Here is a 25,899-nt window from a genome sequence, read left to right on the forward strand (position 1 = left end):
CAAATTTTCCAATGAGGTTAAAAGCAAGCAAGTTTCTAGTTTTACGCGACTGTTGATACTGTGATCATAGCCACAGGACCTTGGGTTTTACATGACCTTCCAATTTCAATTTCAAAAATCCCGAGTGTATCTGTCAGGATTCAAACTGGCCACCCTGGTGAGAAGCCAGGGACAATGAGATTAGGATATGAAATTTTGTACATATATTTACAATTTTTCTTAATATAAAACAATACAGATAATTGTATAAAAATTAATAATTAAAAAGGCTGCATGCCCAAAGAAGAAGAATTTTACAATGATTTTATGACGCAAAAAAAAAAAAGTGATTTGCCACAGAGCTTATTATTGAATGTTTTTATGAATTACATTTTTGAAATAAAATATACTTGGAGCTATTTTAGAATATTTTATGAGGGGAATATGTTAAGGGGAGATTCCACCAAAAAATTTAACTTTTCTTCTCCTTGGCCGATCTCAACCAAATTTTGAAAACATTATCATCATGTAAATAAGTAGCAATGCCCAAGTTTTGAAGTCCAGAACTTCAGGGGTTCTTGAATTTTGTTTGCTGGCAGGACCTAGTGTGTACAGTGCACTATGTCTTTTGGTATAGGCAAGAGCAATTTTGTTACTTTCATTGACCTGTCTCAGTCTTATCCTTGACGTGGACAATGTGAAAGTGACTGAGGTATGAGCGATGCTAGTAATGTCATTCCTTATGCAGCCAGAATTGAGGTCCCACTGCATTAGTAAACTCAGAAGAAGTGCCCTCCAGAGAGTAACCGCAACACGTGATCTCAGTGTGTAAATAGTAACTTCTATTACTTCCGTTAATGTGAATAATGCGAAGTAGTGGCTACCATGGAATGGTGTGAAAATGTTGCTCATAGGGTCGGTTGATGCATGCATTTCAGTGGGCTTGACAGACTGATATGCAATAGCAACTTCTGCCTCGGCGAGGAAAGCGATGGGAAACTACCTCACTCCTCATTTCCCTAGTACGTCTCTTCAGTGATGCCTAGGCCATCTATGACAGCTGATGGCAGACCTGTTGAGGATCCAGCCAGCCTTAGGGCTGAACATATAATATGATTTTTAATAGTATTCTTGAAAATCAATTTTTGGTATTCAGTCCTCAATTTTTACATTCCATTTTTTTTTTTTAGGTACATTGACATGATATAGTACAAAAGTTCTAGGGTACTTTCAGTTCTTTTTAAATTTCAAGTTTAAATTTTCTTAAATTAACTGTACATCTATATATATAAAATAAGAGTTTTGTCTGTACATTGCTCAGAATTTGAAAAAAAAAAAAAAAATGGTATTTCTGTATCAGTCATGTCCACAGTAACAAGGAAATGCATTTTTTACTTTTCCGTAATTTCTGTGTCTGTCTGTCTGTCTGTATGTACACGCATCACGAGAAAACGGCTGAAGAGAACTTCATGAAAATCGGTATGTAAAGTCGGGGGATGAGCCACTACAATCTAGGCTATAAATTATTTTATTCATGCTGAATGAAATGGTAATTTAGGGGAAGGCCTAAAATTCAGTTCTCAAATATTTATATTATTAGTGGTCCTATCGATAAACATTACATAACTAAAGTTACATAGAATTAAATTTCCGATCATTTATGTCTTATGCATTTTTACCGTACCGGCTACGATAACCGAGATATTCATGAATTTTGAATTTTTTGCCAAGTCCACATCAACGCCGAGCCACGAGAAAATGGGTGTACAGAATTTAATCAAAATCGGCATATAGAGTCGAGGAAGAAGTAACTATAGCCTAAGCTACAAACAATTTTACTGACCCTGGATTAAATTATAGTTTAGGGGTAGCACCTCAAATTTAATTTTTATTGGTCCCATAGAAAAGTACTACATAACAAAAGTTATAGAGAATACAACTTCCGATCATTTATGTTTTATTCAGTTTTACCGTTCTGACTATGATAAGAGTACCGTAGTATAACAGAGTCGGAAGAAAACTAAATGTGAAGGCCTACAATATCGAAAGCGCATAACACTGATCAACAATAACATTACATTGACCATTGTTTGTTGTGATGTTCTTTGTTATGCTGCCACTCAACTCAGATTGATGGGATTATTGTTGCGTACCGAGTATAACAGCCTGGCTGAATATTGGCGGGAAATAGCTGGGGAGTTAAGAAACTTTTTTTCTTTAGCATGCCATTCCTCTGATTCTTACATTGTCTGATACTGCTGGTACGTAACACACTGGTTCATCATAGTATTCCAGCTATTCGATCCGTACTCTGACGTGGTGTTTTGAATGAGCAGTGTGCACATTTGGCAGAGGCTCACTAAGTAATAGTAGTATGACCTGGTCTAGAATTACATTTAGGCCTATTCCAAATTATAGCACTATAATTCACTAAATAATTCAAAATTCAGCCCTGAAAAGAACCGTTTCTTAAGAAAAGCGACTTCCTCTCCACTTTTATTAAATTCTGCATTCATTTCATTCCAAATTAGCAGTGAAGAGGGGTTTTCTCTTCTGGCTTGGAGGAAAAATTTGCCTCCAAGTCAGATTTTTCCGCCGCCAGTGTAGAGAAATGAGATTTTTCCGACTCATCGGGTACTCATAGGAAACAGATTAGTGAACGGACACAGATTTGCACTGCCGAAAAAAGGCGAAGAGTTTTCACAGATCATGGCTGCCTGCGGCTTGGTCTTTCCAGCTCTGGAACTTTGGACTGTTAGATCGCAGCGTAGTACTGTTCGTTAAAAGTGAGAAAATGCGTGTTTTTTCATTTGATTGAGTATTTCATATTGCTTTAAATCGTGCCATGTCTACCGACGTCTATGCAATGACCTATGTTCATTTCACTTGGGAAAACCACTATGACAGTCTTTCTGAGGATGTAAAAAAGTGGAGAGTGAGTGTCTGGTATTATAATGGAAACTTCCCTACCTAATTGTGACTGATGGTAGGCAAGCGGGCCTACCATTACAATTTAAATTCCCTAACCCAGTCTTCATGTGAGAAAAGACGTTTGGTGACTTCCCCGTCGCATTTCTAGGGTAACGTTAAGAGCTATGCAATATAATACAATCTTGCTCACAACGTGTACACTACCAAACGTAGAATTCTGTATACAATGTAGAATTCCGTAGCGAAGCACGGGTACATCAGCTAGTATATATATATAAAATAAGAGTTTTGTCTGTACATTGCTTAGAATTTGAAAATAATGGTATTTCTGTATCGGTCATGTCCATAGTAAAAACGAACTGTACTTTATAATTTTCCGTAATTTCTGTCTGTATGTATGTACACGCATCACGAGGAAACGGCTGAAGAGAATTTAATGAAAATCGGTATGTGAAGTCGGGGTATGAGCCACTACAATCTAGGCTATAAATCATTTTAATCACGCTGAGTGAAATGGTAGTTTACGGGAAGGCCTAAAATTTAATTCTCAAATATTTATATTATTAGTGGTCCTATCGATAAATACTAGCTAAAGTTATATAGAATTAAATTTTCGATCATTTATGTCATACATTGTTACCATACTGGCTTTGATAACACAGATATTCATGAATTTGTATTTTTGTTGTCAGGTCCATATCAACGCCGAGCCACGAGAAAATGGGTTAACAAAATTTAATGAAAGTCAGCATAGAGTCTAGGAATAAGAAACTACAGTCAAGTTATAAACAATTGTATTCGGCCCATATGAAATTGTAGTTTAGGGGAAGGCACCTAAAATTTAATTTTTAAATACCTATGTTATTGGTCCTGTCGAAAAGTATTACATAACAAAAGTTATAGAGAATACAACTTCCGACCATTTACGTTTTATTCAATTTTACCGTACCGACTACGATAAAAGTGGTATTTCAGAGTCGGAAGAAAACTAAATGTGAAGGCCTACAATATTGAAAGTGCGTAACATTGATCAACAATAACATTATATTGCCCATTGTTTGTGGTGATGTTCTTTGTTACTTATGCTGCCGCTCAACTCTGATAGATGGGATTACTGATGCGTACCGAACGTAACAGCCTGACTGAATATTGGCGGGCAATAGCTGGGGAGTTGATAACTTTCTTCTTTAACATGTCATTCCTCTGGTTCATACATTTTCTGATACCGTACTGCTGATATGTAACTCAACGATTCATCATAGTATTCCAGCTATTCGATCCCTACTCTGATATGCTGTTTTGAATGAACAGTGTGCACTCGTAAGGCAGAGGCTCGCTTCTTAGTAGTAGTAGTAGTAGTAGTAGTAGTAGTAGTACCTGGTCTAGAATTACAATTTAGGCATATTCCAAATTACAGCACTACAATTCACTAAATAACTCAAAATTCAATCCTGAAAAGAGCCATTTCTTAAAAAGAGCTTCTTCCTCTTCACTTTTATTAAATTCTATGTTTATTTGATTCAAAATTAGCAGTGAAGAGGGGGTTTCTCCTCTGGCTTGGAGGAAAAAAATTGCCTCCAAGTCAGATAGTCTTTTCCGCTGCCAGTGTAGTGAATTGAAATTTTCCGACTCATCGGGTACTCCTAGAAAACAGATTATGAAAAGGGCATAATTTCTGCCATGGGACTCTCCACTATTTGCCCCCCCCCCCCCGAAAAAAGACAAAGTGTTCACGGATCATGGCTGTCTGCGGCATGGTCATTCCAGCTCTGGAACTTTGGACTGTTAGATCAGCAGCGTAGTACGGTTCGTTAAAAGTGAGAAAATGTGTGGTTTTTCATTTGATCAAGTATTTCATGTGAAATCATTGCTTTTACTCGTGCCATTCCTACTGACGCCATTGTAATGACCTATGTTCATTTCGGTAGGGAAAACCACTAAGACAGTCTTTCTGAGGATGTAAAAAGGCAGGTGGAGAGAGAGTGTCTGCCATTATAATGCAATTCCCCAAACTGATTGTGACTGATGGTAGGCAAGCGGGCCTACCATTACAATGAAAATTCCCTAACGCAGTCTTTATATGAGAAAAGACGTTTGGTGATTTCTCCGTCGCGTTTATAGGATAACGTTACGAGCTATGCAATTTAATACAGTCTTGCTCGCAACGTGTACACTACCTAACCTATAATTGTGTATACAATGTAGAATTCCGTAATGAAGCATGGGTACATCAGTTAGTAAAGGTAATTAAACAGAAAAACTTAATTTCCCACAATATTAAGGCATAGAATGAAGATACCTTGTGGCTTCATATGTAAAAAATTTCAGTGCGATTGGTTAATGTTTAGGTTGAAAAAGTTGGCATTGTCTTCAGAAAAGAAGCTTACACGAAAATGGATTTCATAGAATTTTAGTAAATGAATGCCCATTACAATTCTCCAGCATCATATGTTTTCCCTTCCTGCTTTTGTAAGGCTGCTTCTTGAAATTGGAAGTCTATGGTAGCCACTACTTCACATTATTTACACTAACGGAAGTAATAGAAGTTACTATTTACACAATGAGACCACATGTTGCTGTTACTCTCCGAAAGGCAAATCTTCTGAGTTTACTAATGCAGTGGCACCTCAATTCTCCGTTTTGGAGGGACCATGCTGTTTGGTATTCCTGGCTCTCTACACCAGGTCACCATCTCCCCATTAGACAGCGCTTCAATTAACGGTAATCACGTAGGCTGGGTGGACCTCGAACCAGCCCTCATATCCAGGTAAGGATGCCTGACCTGACCGGGAATCGAACTCGGGACCTCCGGGTGAGAGGTAGGCAAGCTAGACCATTAGGCCAGCTACTGTATATTTTACATTCAGTCCTACCGGGGAAACTTCATCAGTTTCCCTTGAAAACTTCCTTCAGGTCAGCAACTTCAGCCAAACTCATTTAAAATTCTAATAACACAAAGCCAAACAACAATTGACCACAAGTCATTTTTAATTATCTAATCTAATAAAATAAAGCACATTAGATACAAAAGCGCCTAACACGTTGGCAAAATTCCTTCTTTTTTTCCTTTTTTTAATCTTCCATTGCAATTTAGTTACCGGTATACTGTTTGTAGTAAGTTTCTGGAAATCCTGTGCCGCATAAATCAACTTTTAAAGGTTATGAATGTAAGTATTGATTCTCAAAAGTTCTCAAAATGCATTATATTCAATTCTGCTTGTCACTAATCACAAGCAAATTGGAAAGAGAAAAAATCATCAAAACTCCAGAAATGTTGGTTAATCGCAACCTCGAGCTCAGCTAGAAAGTGCACTTGCTGCACAAGCCAGTACAAGCGGGAAATGATACAAAGTTTTTAAATGTTACGCAGCGTATATAAAATGACTGCGGTTTTTATAAGGACATCGTAAAATTCCCCGTCTTATATTAGGACCAAAACAGTAATAGGCTATCTCAAGACCTCCCATGGCTTTATGTATGTAAGGTGCAACATCTGTCGTCGTCTCAAGAACATAGTTGAATCCGATCATATTAAAATACTAAATTCGTGTTAAGAATGAGCAATTTCGAATCCTGCCTGAAAGCCCAATGACTATACAGTGCCCTGAGGGAAGTGCCGAAAACATGTTCAGCGATTTGAGTAAAAAAAAAAAAAAATCTAACTCTGGACATAATGTAGATGTTTTACAAGTACGAACATTTCACGAAACTCGTTCAGTCTACAAGTAGAGCTGTCAAAATGCATCCTGTTTCCTTCAAATGGTTGTGGCCACTCTCTGCTTTATGATTTTGGAGGATTCTCTAAACAATACCAGCCAAATGCGAAACTAAGGTGGTCCGTAATGCACGTTCATCGTCGATTGCTTTTCCAGTATAGTACTTGCTCTGATTATCACAATGACGGGATGTTAATGCCAAGATACATAGGTATGCCATAGTCATCCTTTTGTGAGATACTGTTTCTTGAAAAACGCTTAATCGAGGATTTAGCATTGATGGGATTGAAATTTCTGGATGGTTGATCCGGGAAATAGTTTCTTTGAGAAAATAATGCGGGACTGATTTAATTAGGATGCTTGCAGGACCACGTGATTTGAACGAATAATCCGGGAAAAAGGAAGTTTCCCTGAATGAATAATCGAGGTTCCACTGTACAATGTTTATAACTATAATAACTTATATAGGCAGTCATTTAGCTAAACATAAAACGATTGATGCACAGGAAAAACAGAAAGAAGCAAACTTTCATGAATTTCACTCACAATGAAATGTTTGTATACAGAACGAATGCAGCTTTTATCACAATCAGAATCGCTACATGTTGATCAAATGCAATGAACTCTTTGGCAGCTGTCAATGTGCCGCACCCCCTCATGCAATCCGTATTTCAAATATATTTTAGAAACATACGTAATTCGAATACAGCCAAATCGTTTTGGGACCTAGGAGTGAACACTCCAAAGATCTGAGAATGAAAATCCACAACCTGTTTCCAGTCATTCAACCAGGTCAGGAATGGAACGAATGAAGCCCCCATCTAGCAGTCAAGATAGGAATTATGCTGGTTGCCGAAGCCTGTCGCACTCCTCTGGGGCAATGATTAATGACTGACAGACGAAATGAAATGATATTCTAGAGTGTTGCTGGAATGAAAGATGACAGGGAAAACCAGAGTACCCAGAGAAAAATCTGTGCTGGCTCCGCTTTGTCCAGCACAAATTTCGCATGGACTGACCGGGACTTGAACCACGGAACCCAGCAGCGAGAGGCCGGGTTGCTGCCGCCTGAGCCAAGGAGGCTCGTTCCAAAGGTCTGAAATAGACATTGTTTTTGAAAACAACTGATGTGTTAGGATGGAGTCTCCCCTTAACTCCTATGCACCCGTAAACGGACTGATACGCGCTCGAGTGGCTGGGCCAGGACTCCACAAGCGGCCTGATACGCCGGGGTGCAGGGTCGCATATTGGAGATGTTTGTGACATCTGTTGGCTTTTTGTAGAAACATTTACACTTTAAATCTATTCTTGGTGTCTCAAAGTGTCACCAGAGTGCTCTGATATGCTTCTTTGGCAAAGAGAATTGATTAAAATATCGATCGAGAAATCGGTATTCTGTTGTTGACAAGATGGCTGAGAAGGAAGTTGCTTGCTCGCGCGATATGCTCAGTAATAGCGCAATCCAAAGCTTACTTGATGTTTTAGGCTCTGATTTCAGCAGTGATAGTGAGGGAAAATTTATTAGTGATCCTGTGCATTAATGAACACGAAATCTAACACCAGAGATCTTTCACATAGTAATATCGTACGACATGGAATGCCGAATGGACTTTCTCCTGCCCCTGAAGATCCGATTACGACTGCCGGATTTGAACCTACGATCTTGGTACCTGGATGCGAACACTTTACCACAGATCCTCAGACTGAATCTTAATAATAATAATAATAATAATAATAATAATAACAACAACAATAATATACCGAGTGAGACATACGGCTGTAAGTTCGTATTTGAGAGAGAGTAGGTTCGAATCTCATCATTCGCTGCCTCGTGAATGGTTTCCCGTTATTTCCTTATTTCCAGATCAGACAAATGTTAGTAGGGTGTCCACCAAATCCAGATTTTAAAATTCCCTGACATTTCCCTGTTTTCCAGACATAAAAACCAGTTTTTTCCCTGACACATGATGACAAAAAACAATTATAAAGGAAGTGTCAGTAATATTAAAATACATTTTTAAAACTTAACATAAAAAAAAAAAAAAAAAGAGCAATTAATGAGCATATTAAAACTTGGAAGTTTAATTTAGTCTGATTAAATTCACTTTAAGTTTTTTTTAATGTATTACCATTACTGCTTCAGCGAAAAAACTTCTTTGTAGCCACCAACGACTCGAGCTTCTGCCATCACCCTCCACTTCTTTTCTTCTAATTCTTTCAGCAACAAAGCAACCTTTCTCTTATTTTTTGCAAAGAATCTTCTACTTCCAATATTTCACGTTTCTCCTTTAGATTTTGAACGTACAAAGCATGAGCACTCCTTGCAGCATGGAGCATGTTCTTATCAATGGAGACCTTTTCAATTCCACCAGGGTTTGGGATAGAATCATATATTATTCTTTGTGCTACAAGGGATACTTGTAGCATGTTCTATACTATAATTTCTTTATTAACAGGAAAACCACATTCAAGTGAAGCATTTCCATGAAACAGTATTAGTATCATTTTGAGAAATGAAGCCAACTTTTCTGTTTTAAATTTACTATTGGAAGAACAGTGCGAAGCCAAAAGTGATCTAACCTCTCGTCTTTAGAATACAAAGAATTCACTTCTTTCAAAGTATCATTCTCACAACTCCCTTTGTACATGAATGGCTTCATTACCCGAGATACATTTGTTTTCAACAAAGGCATTTAAAGCTATCCTTAGTAGTCTGCTGCTTAGAGACTACTTGGCTACACTTGGATCGAAACAAGAAATTAATTTAGTCAGTTTATATGCTAGCGGTGAGCAGATGCGGCCAACAGCTGGAAACTGCAGATGATGACGACGATGTGCCAGCGGTGACCTTTCCAGTAACTATTTGCACAAAGCTACCATTCCTCTTAGACAATCTGTGCAAAACACTAATATATCTCTATCATTTAATCCAGGATTGCCACGAAGTGCTGCTTTAGCAGCATAACCTATGTCAATTTTAGATGCAGGCAGAAGATTTTCTTTACTATCTAAATACGTTTTAGGAGATCTTCTGAAGACTGCAGTGACTCGGACTTAACAAACCTTGTCATGATATTTATCATCAATGAAAGATTCATAAAGGAGTGATGCAAATGGGAGATCTGTCTGAAACTTTTAGGAATGGTTCCAAATCTCCAACAAGTGATAATAAAAATGTCAACTTGGCCTTAAGAACCTTATCTTTAAGTGAAGTTGATACTGTTTTGAAGCTGTTACAGCTTGGGATTTTCTTGTCTCTGTTTGTTCCTTCCACATATTTTTCGACATTAGGTAGGACATCTATAGCATGTTCAATGACTTGAAAATTTTCAAGTCATCTTATAGCACAATATTTCGAAGGAAATACGTTTGAACCTGAATAATGTAGATAATCAGCACGACTTGCAGGAGCGTAACAAAACAAGAAGTGAAGAGCACGAAGAAACTCTGCGATATTCCACTGGGTTTCTTTTACTGCCATTTTATATGAATTGTGCACAGTATGCAAGCCACAAGATCCAATGTTCATCAAAATAGGAGCATCTAGATCATCTAATAAATTACCAAAATCCTGAAGGAACTTTTTATTAACATTTGGACCATCCAATGAAATTTGTAATTTTTTTAGATAGAGTCCTTGCTGTGCTTGCAAAAAACCACTTAACAAATCTGAGGAGGTAGAGTGACCAAGAAACATGGAATCAAAATAAGAAGTGCATACTTCATTAGTATCAGGATTGAAACAATGAACTACAAGATCCATTTGGCCTATCTGAGAAACTTTATTCAGTGACTCGTCAAACCCAACGGTGAAATGTGTGCACTTACTACCCATCTCAAGAACTTGTTTATGGAAATAGAGAGCCAAACCATGAGTGATTGTATATGCAACTTTTGTTCTGTGCAGTTGAACTTTCGAAGCTGTTTCAGAGTGTGGAAACATTACTGGAAAAAAGTGAGAATGCAATATAGGTCTAATTCATCGAGCTCACCATTCCCCACCAACTAAGAATATTCAATAGTAAGCAGATCAAAACATTGAAAATTCGATCGATCAATCATATAGCTGATATTGATATTATTGATTACTTCACATTCGAGATCACACTTTAACTTTTCATTAAAATTTATTCCTGGCATAAAAGACATGCCCTAGATTAATGTTATAAAAACTGAAAAATGTGTTTGTATTACACGGATAAATACGGTATGTCAATTTTATCTGGCAGAAGAATGAATTTCCAGATTTTTTCCTGAATTCCCTGACATTTCCAGGTTTTCCCGTTAATTATCGAATTCCCTGACATTTCCCTGTTTCCCAGGTTTTCCATACGGGTGGACACCCTGGTTAGGCTCGTGTCGTATAATTAAGGCTATACCACACACTAAAGAACTTCTAAGGTAAGATTAGTTAATGAAAAATTAAAGTTTTCAAAGGGATTTTGTGTGTGTTATATTTCTGTATTGTTCTGTTTTTGTGTCATGAGCAATAGCATGGAATATCTCAATAATATAAAACAGGTCCCGTGATAATACATACAGTCGATCACCCACTATACCGGTTTTTTTCTTTTGCTATTTGCTTTATGTCGCACCATCACATATAGGTCTTTTGGTGACGATGGGATAGGAAATGTCTAGGAACGGGAAGGAAGCGGCTGTGGCCTTAATTAAGGTACAGCCCCAGCATTTGCCTGGTGCGAAAATGGGAAACCACGGAAAAACCATCTTCAGGGCTGCCGGCAGTGGGGTTCGAACCCACTATCTCCCGATTACTGGATACTGGCCACACTTGCGACTGCAGGTATCGAGCTCGGTACTGTACTGTTTTAACCGAAACTTTCAACACCAAGGTTGCATACTAAAAAGTTGGCGGATTTCTAGCAATGTCAGCGCACAGGGCGGGTGGGTGCATATGGGTTAAGACATCATGAAGACGACTGATCATTCTTGAAAGTACAGTGAGTTTCTCTCATAACTTCCCGTTACACAGCACGTGAATGCCCACACTTCGCAGATCAGGACCTTGCTTAGAATGTGATCTGTTGCTCCGACACTTCTCGAATTGTGACGTGTTACTTCGGGGTATAATTCTCCTAAAGCCTCCACATGTGTACAAAGTAGAGGAACAGGTATTTATGGACGATCATTATGTGAAAACAAGGCCTTGCATGGGGGTCGTTAGGCAATTTGTAACACAATTTTGCAGGTGTACTTAAAGAAACCATCGGAAACAAACTGAGAGGAAATGGTTCTTTACTTGATAAGAAGCAACGTGTTAAAAAACTTGTACTTAACTAGGAAAAGGTAAGCGAAATCACAGAAAGTTCAGAAAATACACCTACAAAATCGTTAAGACGAGCTGGACAAGAAGATGGGGTTTCGAAGAGCTCAGCATGGCAGGCTATGAAAATGATAAATTGAAACCCAGATTTAAATGTTTGTGACTTTTATTTATAGGGGAGCTTAAAAAATAAAGTGTATGCAAGAAACCCTTACACGTTGGATGAACTGAAAGAATATATCTGGAGAGAAATAGCCTCAATTATGAAAGACGATCTTATGCGTGTGAGGGCCGGTTCTACCACCTACTGGTAAAGTAGCGCGTAACTTGCCCTCCGCGTAAAAGGACACTTCCATTTGACCACTCCCAGGTAGCTCTATCGGCAGCATAAATCGTAGTTAACCGGGGCATAATTTATCGCCCGCTTTGAGGGCCCGATAAGATTTTACCTGCTGGGCAAGTTTTTATTAGCTGTATTTCTGGTGACGTACAGCTTAAATTAGCTTAGTATACTGATAAAAGCATGATACTGTAACAGTGATCGATATTGTATTACAGGATTTTGAACATGAATGCTTCCCTTGAGTTACAACGGTCACACCAGCCTCTTGCATCGACAGCGTTGGGGACACATTTTATACATCAAGATTTCGCAAGGAAACTCTACAAGGATATAAAATCAAAATCTACTTGGAAATCATCTCAAATGGACTTTCATTTTCTAATTTTAATTTTTCAGAGTTCAGACACTAGGTATAAGTAAGTATATGTGTCCAATTTACCCGAAGTGTTCTCATAGCGTAATGGCTAACATGCGCGCTTCATAATATGAGTTCTGCAGGTTCGAGTCTTTCATTATTAGTGTTGTATTCATCTGTATGCCTCTTTTCATACGTTCTGTTTTAATAATATATTTCATTGAAATGTTTTATCACAATATTATGTCTACTAGGAAAAGTGAAAGTGATGTTATGATTAATTCCAATCATTATAGTAGTAAAGCATATAGCATATAGGAGTTTGTTGCCCAGATAGTAGATTCCCTGTCAGTTGTTTACCTAGTCTTCTCGTAAATGATTTCAAAGAAATGGGAAACTATTCCATTAGTACAATTTACGAACTTGATTGTAAAAATCCGTACTGATACAGTTAAAACTAAGAAACAATGTAAGATTTGGTCCACCCAATCAATACACATCATTTTACAAGGAAACTATTTAATTAAACAACATATTAAATATAAATAGGGACATGATTCGTCTCTATTTGAGACTCATCAACTATAAAATTACGTAGTAGATTACAAAACTCAAAAATCAGATTTTTTTTTTTTTGCTAGTTGCTTAACGTCGCACCGACATGGGTAAGTCTTATGGTGACGATGGGACAGGAAAGGCCTAGGAATGGGAGGGATGCGGCAGTGGCCTTAATTAAGATACAGCCCCAGCATTTGCCTGGTGTAAAAATGGGAAACCATGGAAAACCATCTTCAGGGCTGCCGATAGTGGGGTTCGAACCCACTATATCCCGGATGAAAGCTTACAGCTGCACGCTCCTAACTGCATGGCCGACTCACCCGGTAATCAGAAACTGAAGGAAAAAAAATGGAAGAACCAATGCCTTTTAGGGACATTTCTGAGAAAGGCAAAAGATATAATATAAAAACATTATTTACACAAAATGACTCACTTCTTGCACAAGCTTTTGTTGTCTTCAATGTTAAAAAATGAAATATAATTTTAAATCCGACAAGCCTACCATAACGTTTTGTACGGAAACAATGTCCATTATTGGTGTCCATATTTAAAACGGAAGTTCCTTTTGAACTGTTGAGAAAACATTGGAGAACAAATACACATATTTATGAGGTAGATTAACACTTCTTGCAAACAATCTTTCTGTAAAGTTAAATATGAACGACCTTACTTGAAAAACATTGCAAGCCTTGTTGGAATCTGGTAGTTTCAGTGTGTTGACTGGGGAGATCGAAAATCTGGCCTCGGGAAAGGATTGGAACTAAATCCATATCAGAACATTTAAAAGCATTCACCAGGTGGTCTTGCAGCGCTGGTCTTTGCCATATGACAGGCAGTCTCATAAGGCTTCTGATTTCTTCTACCAGAATAGATCAATTGGAAAGAAAATTCTACAAGTGAAGGGTTCTTTCATTTTTTTCAATTTCTGATTTTTGAGTTCTGTAATCTACCACGAGATTTTATGGCTGATGAAGTCTCAAATTGAGACAAAACATGTCCCTATTTATTTTTAATATGTTGTTTAATTAAATAGTTCACTCGTAAAGTGATGTGAATTGACTGGGTGGACCAAACGTAACATTGTTTCTTAGTTCCTCTTCCTATGAATGGATATTTACCCCGATTAGTTCTTTACATTTACAGTATCTTCCAACTTTATCTTCATAAAGTTAAACATTAGAATGAAAGGCATTATCAATAAATGGAAGCATGTGGAACTAAACAAGGTCACAGAGCTAGTTGCAAATAGAGGATTGCGAAGAGAACCTGAGTACCTTCTGTTACAGAGCGAGCGACTTGACCAATCTACTACAAGAGTACTTTCCAAAACGCTACCTTACATAGCGTAAGAAAATGTAATCTCGAGATTTTAATCCCAATTAGGTATTGATTTTGAAGCTCATAGATTAAAATCACGAAAGCTTGACATAAATCGTTGTCCATAACTCTTAAGACTCCCCTTATTAGCTTTTTGGTGATAATCAGCAGATGCAAGCACAGGAAAATAAGACAATTGAAATGAGCTTCATGCATCCATGCAGCTCACTCGAAAGCAGGAAGTCGCTAAAAATCAGTCTAGCCAACCCCATTTATCGGTGTCCAGCTCCGTGTAGCTACCTAGTACTTGCGCGGAGGTGGTTGCAGGCAAGCCAAAGTACCAGCTGGTTTACACCCCCACGTAGTTTACCTCCCGCACAGCTGCCAGCCAGTTTACCAGCAGATGGTCGAACCGGCCCTGAATCAAAGTTTCGTAAGACGATGCCAAAAATGCGTGGATGCAGGAGAACATTTCTTTTCCGTGTTCTGGGGTGTGTTGTTCGTAGATGAAGAGAAGTGTGCATTACGAACAACACAAATACCCAGTCCCTGTGACAGACGAATTAGCCACACCTGGCTAAAACCCCTGGCTCAGCCGGGAATTGAACTCAGGCCTCTCTGAGTTGAAGTCAGCCAAGGAGATGGACAATAAAAAAATATAAAAAAAAGCACTATACTATACAGACTATACAAGTAAATTAAATATGGTGATACCTAACTTTTCTTTCAGTGTCGTTAAACTCTTAATTCTCATCATCACTAGACCAATAAACATGGGTACTTTTCCTCCTAAACATTCAGTGCAGAGCACAAACAACTGTTTGATAGTTTCTTTATCACTCAGGAATAAAACTAACTCTCCACTTGGGCACCTACAGTACATATTTACTTTTTCTTCTTACTTTTCGGTGATTTGGAGTGTTCCCTTTCTGTCGAGTTCAGTTTCCTTTTGTTCTTGTTTTCTACCGTGTATGTCTCCACTTCACTGTCCACATTCATATTATCTTCCCCCCCTCCATTAGTAAGCACCTGCTTTTCTTTCTTCTTTTGCTTTTTCTTTTTCTTCTTCTTGTCCTCTTTATCACTGTCCATATCGGTATCGTTCTCGTCGTTCATACCGGCAAGTCCAACCCGTGCAAAACTGATTCCTGAGTCTAACCCTTCGGACACAGCATCTATACGCATCTGTAGACTTTTCTTCTTTAACTCAGCTACTTCCTTAAACCGTTTCTTCTCCCGCTTTCTTTTCTCTTTCTTTTCTTTCTTCCGCTTTTCGGCATCCTCGTCATCCTCATCTGAAGGAGATACAGCACCATTTTCTTTAACTTCCTTTCCACTGGATTCATCTTCACTGCTTGAATTGCCTCTCTCCTCCTTATCGCTTTCATCACCCCCATCACTTGATTTTTGTGACTTTGTCTGCTGCTCATTCAGGAATTTCTTCTTTCCAACTATCAATCTGGAACAAACACATAAAAATAAAAAGTTATGTATTATCTACAGGAAATGGCTGAAGGTATTTCAATGTAAATTGTACATTTAGATGCATCTTAACTTAAATATGAGGGTGCATCAAACATAAACCGGAATTTAAAATCAGCATCTCTGGCAGTGAACGGAAATGAGTGGAGCTTTGAGGGGATGTTGGTAGGGATGTCTGGAGTAGGATTCTTGATGCGTCACACACCGTAAGGCGACAGCTCACTTCCGAACACCACGAGCGAACAATATGTACATATGCTCATTGCGCAGTGCATCATCATTAAGGTTCTCACAAAAGAAGGCACCAAAGCTTCGAAAACATTGAGAAGACTCCCTGCACAGTTTGGGGAAGTAGGCTAACTTCAATGACACAGGTGTATGAATGGCACAAACAATTTTAGACAGGATGGAAAGCAATGGAAAATGAGCCTCACCAAAGATGACCACAAACAAGCATCACTGCAGACAATATTCGTTTTGTACATGACTTTATTGAAGAAGATCGGTGCAAAAAAATTTTCAGAAATTGTCTGCCAGGTGGGTTCCTTCTGTACGACAATGCAAAGCCACACATTGCTGTCGTAACAAAACAAAAACTGGAGGAAATACATTGGACATCTCTGGAACATCCTCCTTACAGTTCCGATTTGTCACCCTGTGATTAACATTTGTTAGGACCACAGAAAGAAGAAGTGGGAGGAGGAAAACAGATTTGATGAGAATGTGGAGGCAGAGGAGTACCGTATAATCTTGAATACAAACCGGCACCGAATAAGACCCGCACCCTTATTTTGAAAGAACAAAATTTAAAAAAAGTGAAGTCAAAGTTATTTACAATCTTTACTAACACACATTAAATCATTAGAAAATACAAATAAAAGTAAACAAACATTTCCAGAGTTCTATCCAATGAGTTCATTCATCATCATCAGTACCAACTTCGGAACTTTCATCACCATCACCTTCCCACAAAACGTCGTCATCGCTGCCATCCACAGCATTAGAAATGCTACATTTCCTGAAGCTCTTCCGTATGAGGTCTCCAGGGATACGATTCCATGCCGTCAAAATCCATGAGCACAGCAGCTGAAATTCCGGGCGCTGAATGCGACCAGTTGGCGTCAGTGTGTGATTATCAGCCGCCATCCATTCTGTATAGAGCTGTTTCAAGGCTACGTTAAATGGACGGTTCACGCAGACATCCAGCAGCTGTAGCATAGACGTCATCCCGCCCGGAATGACTGGTAGGTCGGTTTTCCCATCCTTGACATGTTTCCTCACCGCATCTGTTGTGTGGCCGCGGTAACTGTCGACAACAAGCAAGCTCTTTCGTCCCAATAATGCAACAGAGCGACGTTGCCAGGCACACTTTACCCAGTCTTCCACAAGTGAACTGTCCATCCAGCCGGAGTTCAGAAATCTGACGATAACACTAGCGGGTACATTTATAGGAAGCGTCTTTCGCTTGAGAACAATGAACGGCGGCAATTTGGTTCTGACGGCGAGAATACACAACATTACTATACACCGTTGTTTTTCATTACCACCTGTTCTAATGGTAACACTTTTCGCACCCTTAACATTCACAGTCCTGTACACTGGCATTTCAAAGTAGACTGGCATTTGATCTGCATTGCCAATTTGGGAAAGCAAATATGCGTTTTCCTTCCGCAACCAAATTATGTGACGCTGAAACGACTCCTCATCGTAGGCACCAGGAAGATGCTGTAAAATTGAGGTACGACTTCGTACGCTCAACCCATTTCTTTTATAAAAATCACAAACCCATCCTCGGCTTGCCTTAAACCCTCCCGATGAAAGTTCCTTTGTGATCTCTAATGCCTTTAACTGACACATTTCGGTTGACACACCACATCCCAATTCCCACCTTTCTGTCACATATTTATAACTTTCTTTTTCAATTTCTGGAAACTGTACACTCAGTCCACGAAAGCTCTATGATCTCCACTATATGTTAATAGCACATTTTTCTTCTTTCTCCAATTGCAAATACACGACTTGTCAATATCATATTTCCTACCGGCGGCACGATTTCCAGTAATTTCGGCTTCCCAAACTACTTTCAGCTTCTCACTCGCAGTAAAAGATCGCAAATGCTCTGCGGAATTCATGTTGATACTCTGAGAACGTGCGTGAGACTGACGCCAAGCGCGGAAGTAGCGTATACTGAGAGCGAAGAGAGCATTGTTGCCAAGCCGTGCCGGCAGTGATGCCCGATTTACGTGCATTCAGAAAGATAAATTTCCCAAAATTTCATAAAAGACCCGCACCCAATTTTGGAAGCGATATTTTCAAAAAAAGTGCGGTTGGAATTCGAGATTATATGGTACGTGAGCAACTGGCAGCACACATCCTTCTTTTTTCTTCGAGGACGGCATCAAATGGTTGCCAGTTCAATGGTTAAATGTGTGTCAAATTTGGGAGACTATGTAGGCAAAAATGAAAAAGAACAGGGTGATTGTTTTGTATTTGTTGGTAGATTCAGTAAAAAAGAAAGAAAAAAAAACCAGTTCAGATTTTATTTATCCTCTCATTAGGCTGAAAACTATGAAGATATCTCAAGACAGACAAATTCAAATATCTTGGTCAGGACAAAGAAATGAATAGAAATAGAATTAAGAAGATGGAGTTAGCCTACAAACTCATGCAGAACATAAACAATAAGATGTCAACACTCATCAGAAACAAATTAAGACTCTACAGTACGGTGATAAGGCCAAAAGCATTTTACGCATCCAAATGTCTAACATACGCTAGGAAAACAGAAGCCAGGAGGATGAAACAGACAGAGAGGAAAATTCTAGAAAGAAAGGCAACATCTGGAAGAAAAGGAAGAATGAAAAATTATACACACAAATTAATGAACTGACCAACTGATAACATTTATCACTTCAAGAAGGCCTATGATTGTATTCACAGGAACCAGGTGACCTTGCCACGGTGTCCCAATGAAGCAGATAGAAAAGTCGCAGGTGCAACCACTAACGAATGGTTCATCGAAAGGGGGGGTAGTAGCCTTTCGGAAGTTGCAAGGGCAGCAGCCTACATGATTGACTGATATGACCTTGTAATAATACTCAACATGGCTTAGCTGTGTTGATACTGCTACACAGCTGAAAGCAATGGGAAACTACAGCCGTAACTAACTCCCGAGGACATGCAGCTCTCCCTGTATGAATGATGTACTGATGTACTGATGATGGCTTCCTCCCAGGTAAAATATTCCGGAGGTAAACTAGTCCCCCATGTAGTTGGTATAAGTGAAGTACGTTGGCAGGAAGAACAGGATTTTTGGTCAGGCAACTACCAAATTATCAACAGAAAATCAAACAGGGGAAATGAAGGAGTTGGTTTAATAATGAATAAGAAAATAGGGCAGTGGGTAAGCTACTATGAGCAACATAGTGAAAGAATTATTGTCATCAAGATAGACACCAAACCAATGCCCACCATAATAGTGCAGGTCTATATGCCTACTAGTTCAGCGGATGAAGAGGAAATCGAAAGAATATATGAAGAGATAGATGATTTACTACAATATGTAAAAGGTGACGAGAATCTAATTGTGATGGGAGACTGGAATGCAGTGCTAGGCCAAGGAAGAGAAGGTAATACAGTAGGAGAATTTGGATTGAGACAAAGGAAAGAAAGAGGAAGTCGCCTGGTTGAATTCTGCACTGATCATAATTTAGTCCTTGCCAATACTTGGTTGAAACACCACAAACGATGGCTGTATACATGGACGAGACCTGGAGACGCTGGAAGGTATCAAATAGACTTCATTATGATTAAGCAGAGATTCAGAAACCTGGTGTTGGATTGCAAAACTTTCCCAGGAGCAGACATGGACTCTGACCACAACTTGTTAGTCATGAAATGCCATCTGAAGTTGAAGAGAGGAAGGAATACAAGGAGATGGGATCTAGACAAGTTGAAGGAAAGGAGTGTGAGGGATTTTTTCATGGAACATGTTGCATAAGGACTAAATGAAAAGGCTGAAGGAAACACAATAGAGGAAGAGTGGATAGACATGAAATATGAAGTCAGTAGGGCTGCTGAAGAAATGTTAGGAAGGACGAAAAGATCAACTAAGAATCAGTGGATAACTGAGGAGATATTAGACCTGATTGATGAACGACAAAAATACAAGAATGCTAGAAATGAAGAGGGCAGAAAAAGATTACAGGTGATTAAAAGAATGAAGTGGACAAAAAGTTCAAGGTAGCTAAGGAAGAATGGCTGAAGGAGAAGTGCAGCGATATCAAAGGTTGTATGGTCCTAGCAAAGGTAGATGCTGCATACAGGAAAATCAAGGAAACCTTCGGAGAAAGCAAATGGAAAACCACTTCCAGGGAAAGAAGACAAAGCAGAAAGATGGCAGGAACATATCCAACAGTTGTATCAAGGTAAAGATGTAGATGATTTGGTTCTGGAACAAGAAGAGGGTGTTGATGCTGATGAAATGGGAGACCCAATTTTGAGGTCAGAGTTTGACGAGCTGTGAGAGACTTAAATAGGAAAGAGGCACCTGGAATTGATGACATTCCCTCTGAATTACTGACTTAGGAGAAACCAGCATGCAAGGTTATTCCATTTAGTGTGTAAGATGTATGAGACAGGAGAAGTTCCATCCAATTTTCGGAAGAATGTTGTTATACCTATTCCCAAGAGAGCCAGTGCTGACAGGTGTGAAAACTACCACACTATTAGTTTAGTATCTTATGCCTGCAAAATTTTAACACGTATTATTCACAGAAGAATGGAAAGACAAGTTGAAGCTGAGTTGGGAGAAGATCAATTTGGCTTCAGAAGAAATGTAGGAACACATGAAGCAATCCTGACTTTACGTCTGATCTTTTTTTTTTTGCTATGGGCTTTACGTCGCACCGACACAGATAGGTCTTATGGCGACGATGGGATAGGAAAGGCCTAGGAGTTGGAAGGAAGCGTCCGTGGCCTTAATTAAGGTACAGCCCCAGCATTTGCCTGGTGTGAAAATGGGAAACCACGGAAAACCATTTTCAGGGCTGCCGATAGTGGGATTCGAACCTACTATCTCCCGGATGCAAGCTCACAGCCGCGCGCCTCTACGCGCACGGCCAACTCGCCCGGTACGTCTGATCTTAGAGGATCGAATTAAGAAGGACAAGTCCACGTACATGGTGTTCGTAAATCTAGAAAAGTCATTCGATAATGTTGATTGGACCATGCTATTTAAGATTCTGAAGGTGATTGGGATCAGATACTAAGAACGAAAAATCATCTACAATCTGTACAAAAATCAGTCTGCAGTGATAAGAATCGAGGGCTTTGAAAAAGAAGCAGTAACCCAGAAAGAAGAGAAGCAAGGCTGCAGTTTGTCCCCCCTCCTTTTCGATGTTTACATAGAACAGGCAGTAAAGGAAATCAAAGATGAATTTGGAAAGGGAATCACAATCCAAGGAGAGGAAATCAAGACCTTGAGATTTGCCGATGATATTGTTATTTTATCTGAGACTGCAGAAGAACTCAAGAAGCTGCTGAATGGTATGGACGAAGTCTTTGGTAAGGAGAACAAGATGAAAATAAATAAGTCCAAAACAAAAGTAATGGAGTGCAGTCTAACAAAGGCAGGTGATGCAGAAAATCTTAGATAAGGAAATGAAGTCTTAAAGGAAGTAGATGAATATTGTTACTTGGGTAGTAAAATAATTAACGATGGCAGAAGTAAGGAGGACATAAAATGCAGACTAGCACAAGCAAGGAAGAGCTTTCTTAAGAAAAGAAATTTGCTCACTTTAAACACTGATATAGGATTTAGTTTCTGAAGACTTTCATCTGGAGCGTGGCATTGTATGGAAGTGAAACATGGACGATAACTAGCTCAGAAAGAAAGAGAATAGAAGCTTTTGAAATGTGGTATTACAGAAGAATGCTGAAGGTGAGATGGATAGATCGAATCACGAATGAAGAGATACTGAATCGAATTGGTGAGAGGAGATCGATTTGACTAAATTTGACGAGAAGAAGAGATAGAATGATAAGACACATCTTAAGACATCCAGGAATTGTTCAGTTGTTTTTGAAGGAAGTGTATGCGGTAAGAACAGTAGGGGTAGACCAAGGTATGAATATGACAAGCAGATTAGAGCAGATGTAGGATGCAATAATTACGTAGAAATGAAAAGGTTAGCACAGGATACGGTGGCATGGAGGGCTGTATCAAACCAGTTGATGACTCAAACAACTTTATTAAAAATTTTACTAACTGAGCTCGATAACTGCAGTCGCTTAAGTGCGGCCAGTATCCAGTATTCGGGAGATAGTAGGTTCGAACCCCACTGTCGGCAGCCCTGAAAATGTTTTTCCGTGGTTTCCCATTTTCACACCAGGCAAATGCTGGGGCTGTACCTTAATTAAGGCCACAGCCACTTCCTTCCCACTCCTAGTCCTTTCCTGTCCCATCGTTGTCGTAAGACCTATCTGTGTCGGTGCGACGTAAAACAACCAGCAAAAAAAAAAAAAAATTACGACACATGGGATTGCATCCTAAATTAGTAAATATGATAAAATGAACTCTTACAGAAACCAAATCAAAAGTAAAGTTCAGAGGTGAATTACCAGACCCATTTGAAGTAACTACTGGGTTATGTCGTGGTGATAGCTTATCACTATTACTATTTAATTGTACACTAGAAATGGTAATGCGAGAATGGTTTAGGAAATGCGTTACTGGCCAAAGATTTAGAAGAAGCAAAAACTCAAATATCATTGCAAATAAAATTGGCTTTAAAAATACATATAATTTGAGAAAACAGAGATTATGCTTCAAAAACCATCACCATTAAAACAAATATATGTTAACGGTACTAAAATTAAATTGTAACACAATTCAAATATCCTGGTGAGTTAATAACAAATAATTTGAATGAAAAACCTTCAATTCAGATAAGGGCAAACAAGTTATCTAAGGCACAAAAATTAACATGGGAAACTTACAAAAAAAAAAAAAAAAAAAAAAAAAAAAAAAAAAAAAAAAAAAAAAAAAAAACTTATCCATTAATGCAGAAATCAAACATTACAATACAGTCATAAAGCCAGAAGCCACATATGCCACAGAAACATTATTTCATCCAAATGAACAATCCAAAACTGAAAGATTACAGAAGATTGAAAGATGAATTGGAAGAACTTGTATCAATAAAAGCTATCAAAAAGATGACCAATGGTGAATAATACCTAACAACATTGTATATCAAAAATTAGAACCCATTACTGATACTATGCGCAAGAAAAGACTAGGGTACTTTGGCCACATCCTGAGAATGCCAGATTCGCAACTTTTGAAACAGCTAGTGCAGTACAATCTGGCTTCAAAAAAATACTACAACTGGTTGCAGATGGATAAAAGAAATTAGGGAGGATGTGAAAGAAATTAGCCTTACACTATGAATAAGAAAAAAGTGAACACAACACTTAAAAACATAACCTAGAATATTCTCTACACAAGAATATCAATACATATGAAGAAGTACTGGGAGGACCACAAGGCTCGGACAGTTCCTACCAAGAAATCAACAAACCAAAGGGTTGATTATGAAGGGATCCAATATGGTCTCAAAAGAAGAAGAAGAACTGACCAACGACATGACAAAAAGACATGTGAATCTTAGATGTGAAGCTTCCACAGTATGTAGAGTTATTTGGATCTTCTTCCAGGTTGAACCATGTTATTGTTTTCTGTACATCCCATATAGTTTGGCGACGTTTTGAATACACTGCAGTATTCTTTGTAACAGTGACTGAAATAACTCTAGAGCCTGGGAGACTGATTACCTTGGATCGAGTAGGGGTATTTCACTTACCCCACATGAAGACTGAGGCTCTATCAATATCGCTCCTCAATGAGTGTTGATGTCTGCCCTCCTGATGAAGCTGGGAAGCAGAAACAAGCTCGTCGGGGTCTGAGAAGAGATGGATGTAGAAGAACTGGGATTGATGTGGGGAGAACTTGTGTATTTGAAGATGTGGGGATTGTCTTTGTATTTTTGTGTTTCTATGCTAGTCCTCGTCTCCTATTTCTGTTCCTCCCTCTTCCCACACTGACCTGCCATTCTATTCATCATCTTCTTCTTCTTCTTTCGTTTTTGGCCGACTGTGGTACACGTTAATTCGAATTCAGGTTCATCTGTTTCTGGGCTTTAACCCTTATCCAGTACTCCTCCATCCTTTCTCCTTTCTTCTGTTCACGGTGCTTGGGTATGGGATCTAACTTTTTCTTGAAACCTTTTTGTGGCCTTGATCCTCGACTTGTAAGCATCCCTGTTACTGATTTCCGTTCCTTGCATTCCAATTTCTTCTAGGTTCCTTTTCATCTTCTGGTACCAGCGCACAGTAGCTTTCCTGGTCTCGAAAAATATTACCTGATTGATTAGTCTTTTCAGGTTCATTCTGTAGATTTGTCCGAAGAACATGGCTCTCCTCTTCCGGATGGTATCCAAGATCTTTTCCATCCTGAGATATAATTCTTGGTTTCCTTTCTTTCTGTATGATCCATCCTCTGTTCATTGGGGTCCCAGTATCTTCCTCATAATTTTTCTCTCCACTAGTTCCAACTTCTTGACCAATCCTGTTTTTATCAGGTTCAAACTTTCAGCTGCATATAAAGCCTCAGGGCAGATCACTGTCTGAGTTTTGCATTGATCGACATATTCTTCTTGTTGTAAGTGTTCGTAGTTAGTTAATATGCCAAGTTCATCTTGTTGTGCCTCCCTTTCTGACAGTCCATCCACTCCCCCAGATATTTGAATTTCTCCACTTTCTGAATCCTTTCTCTCTCAACTGTCATCAATCTGGGTGCTGTTTTGATGTATTGTGTTTTCTCGAAGGAGATCCGTTGGCCTGCCTTACTCGCTTCTTCCTGGAGTTGGGCAATTTGGTTCTGTGCCTCCTCTATTGACTCTGACAGAACCACAATGTCATCCGCAAAGGCTAAACAGTCAACTCCAATTCCTTTGTTCTTGCATCTCATTCATATACCACCTATTCCTTGCATTTTGTGGCACCACTCTCAAATCACTTTGTCAAGAACACAATTGAATAAAAGGGGAAATAGTCCATCTTCCTGTCTGACCTCTGTTTGAATCCCAAAAGATTCCGATAGGATCCCTCTGAACTTGACCTTGGAAGTTGTGTCAGTCACTGCCTGTTTAATGAGTTTTCTTGTCTTCCTATCTAGACCCATTTCTTTGAGTACATGAATCATTGTTTCCCTGTTTTTGAAGTTCACAAACGTGAGCACAAATTTCTTGTTTCTCTGTTTCTGGTATGCAATGATGAATTTTAGGTCAGGCTCTGTTTTGCACATGACCTGCCCTTTCTAAAACCTCCTTGATACTCACCAATTTGTGGCTCCAATTGTTTTTCTGCTCTATGTAGAAGTGCCTTTGAAAATATCTTATATGTCTCTGGTGGTAGCGATTTTCCTCTGTATTTATGAATTTATGAACATCTATCTTATTTCCTGTGTTCCTTTCTTACTCCCCCTCCCTTAGACTAAGGAACTTAGTCGACAATGAAAAGCACAGCTTCCATCTTCATAAAATAAGATGCTAGATGTACTCACCCTATTCCTAAACATGCAGCCAGCTTGTTGAATACTGACTTCACTTGGCATAGGCTTAGCGGTTCTGGAGATTCTCTGAACTGATTGAGAGCCTTCTGTAGAGCAGTCCAATCCATGCCGGATACCTTCACCTGACGATGGAACTGCCACACAGCATAGAGCAGTTGAAGGAAATTCTGGACAAACTTCGCTTTCACTCCCGCACGCGTAGCATCTCCCACACTAGCAAGTCCAGAGATAAGCTGCAAACAAGAAGAGATTTTCAATAAATAATATCTTACAATAGGCCTTAAAAATTGTTGGTATTTC

The 25,899-nt window shown here is 38.9% G+C and overlaps 1 protein-coding gene across 1 annotated transcript in view; it reads right to left on the reverse strand.

Annotated features, from left to right (window-relative positions):
• Nucleotides 1-13,413: 13,413 nt before the first annotated feature.
• The window catches only part of Mybbp1A (MYB binding protein 1a), a 114,114-nt gene continuing 101,628 nt past the window's right edge, over nucleotides 13,414-25,899 (reverse strand). The window contains exons 17-18 of the mRNA XM_067159573.2: nucleotides 25,591-25,832; nucleotides 13,414-15,942 (exon numbers count right to left, since the gene is read on the reverse strand). Of these exons, the coding sequence (XP_067015674.2) occupies nucleotides 15,369-15,942; nucleotides 25,591-25,832 (816 nt within the window). The 3' untranslated portion in view covers nucleotides 13,414-15,368. The remainder of the gene's footprint in view (nucleotides 15,943-25,590; nucleotides 25,833-25,899) is intronic.

The sequence above is a fragment of the Anabrus simplex genome, chromosome X (genome assembly GCF_040414725.1).
Source record: "Anabrus simplex isolate iqAnaSimp1 chromosome X, ASM4041472v1, whole genome shotgun sequence".
NCBI lineage: Eukaryota > Metazoa > Arthropoda > Insecta > Orthoptera > Tettigoniidae > Anabrus > Anabrus simplex.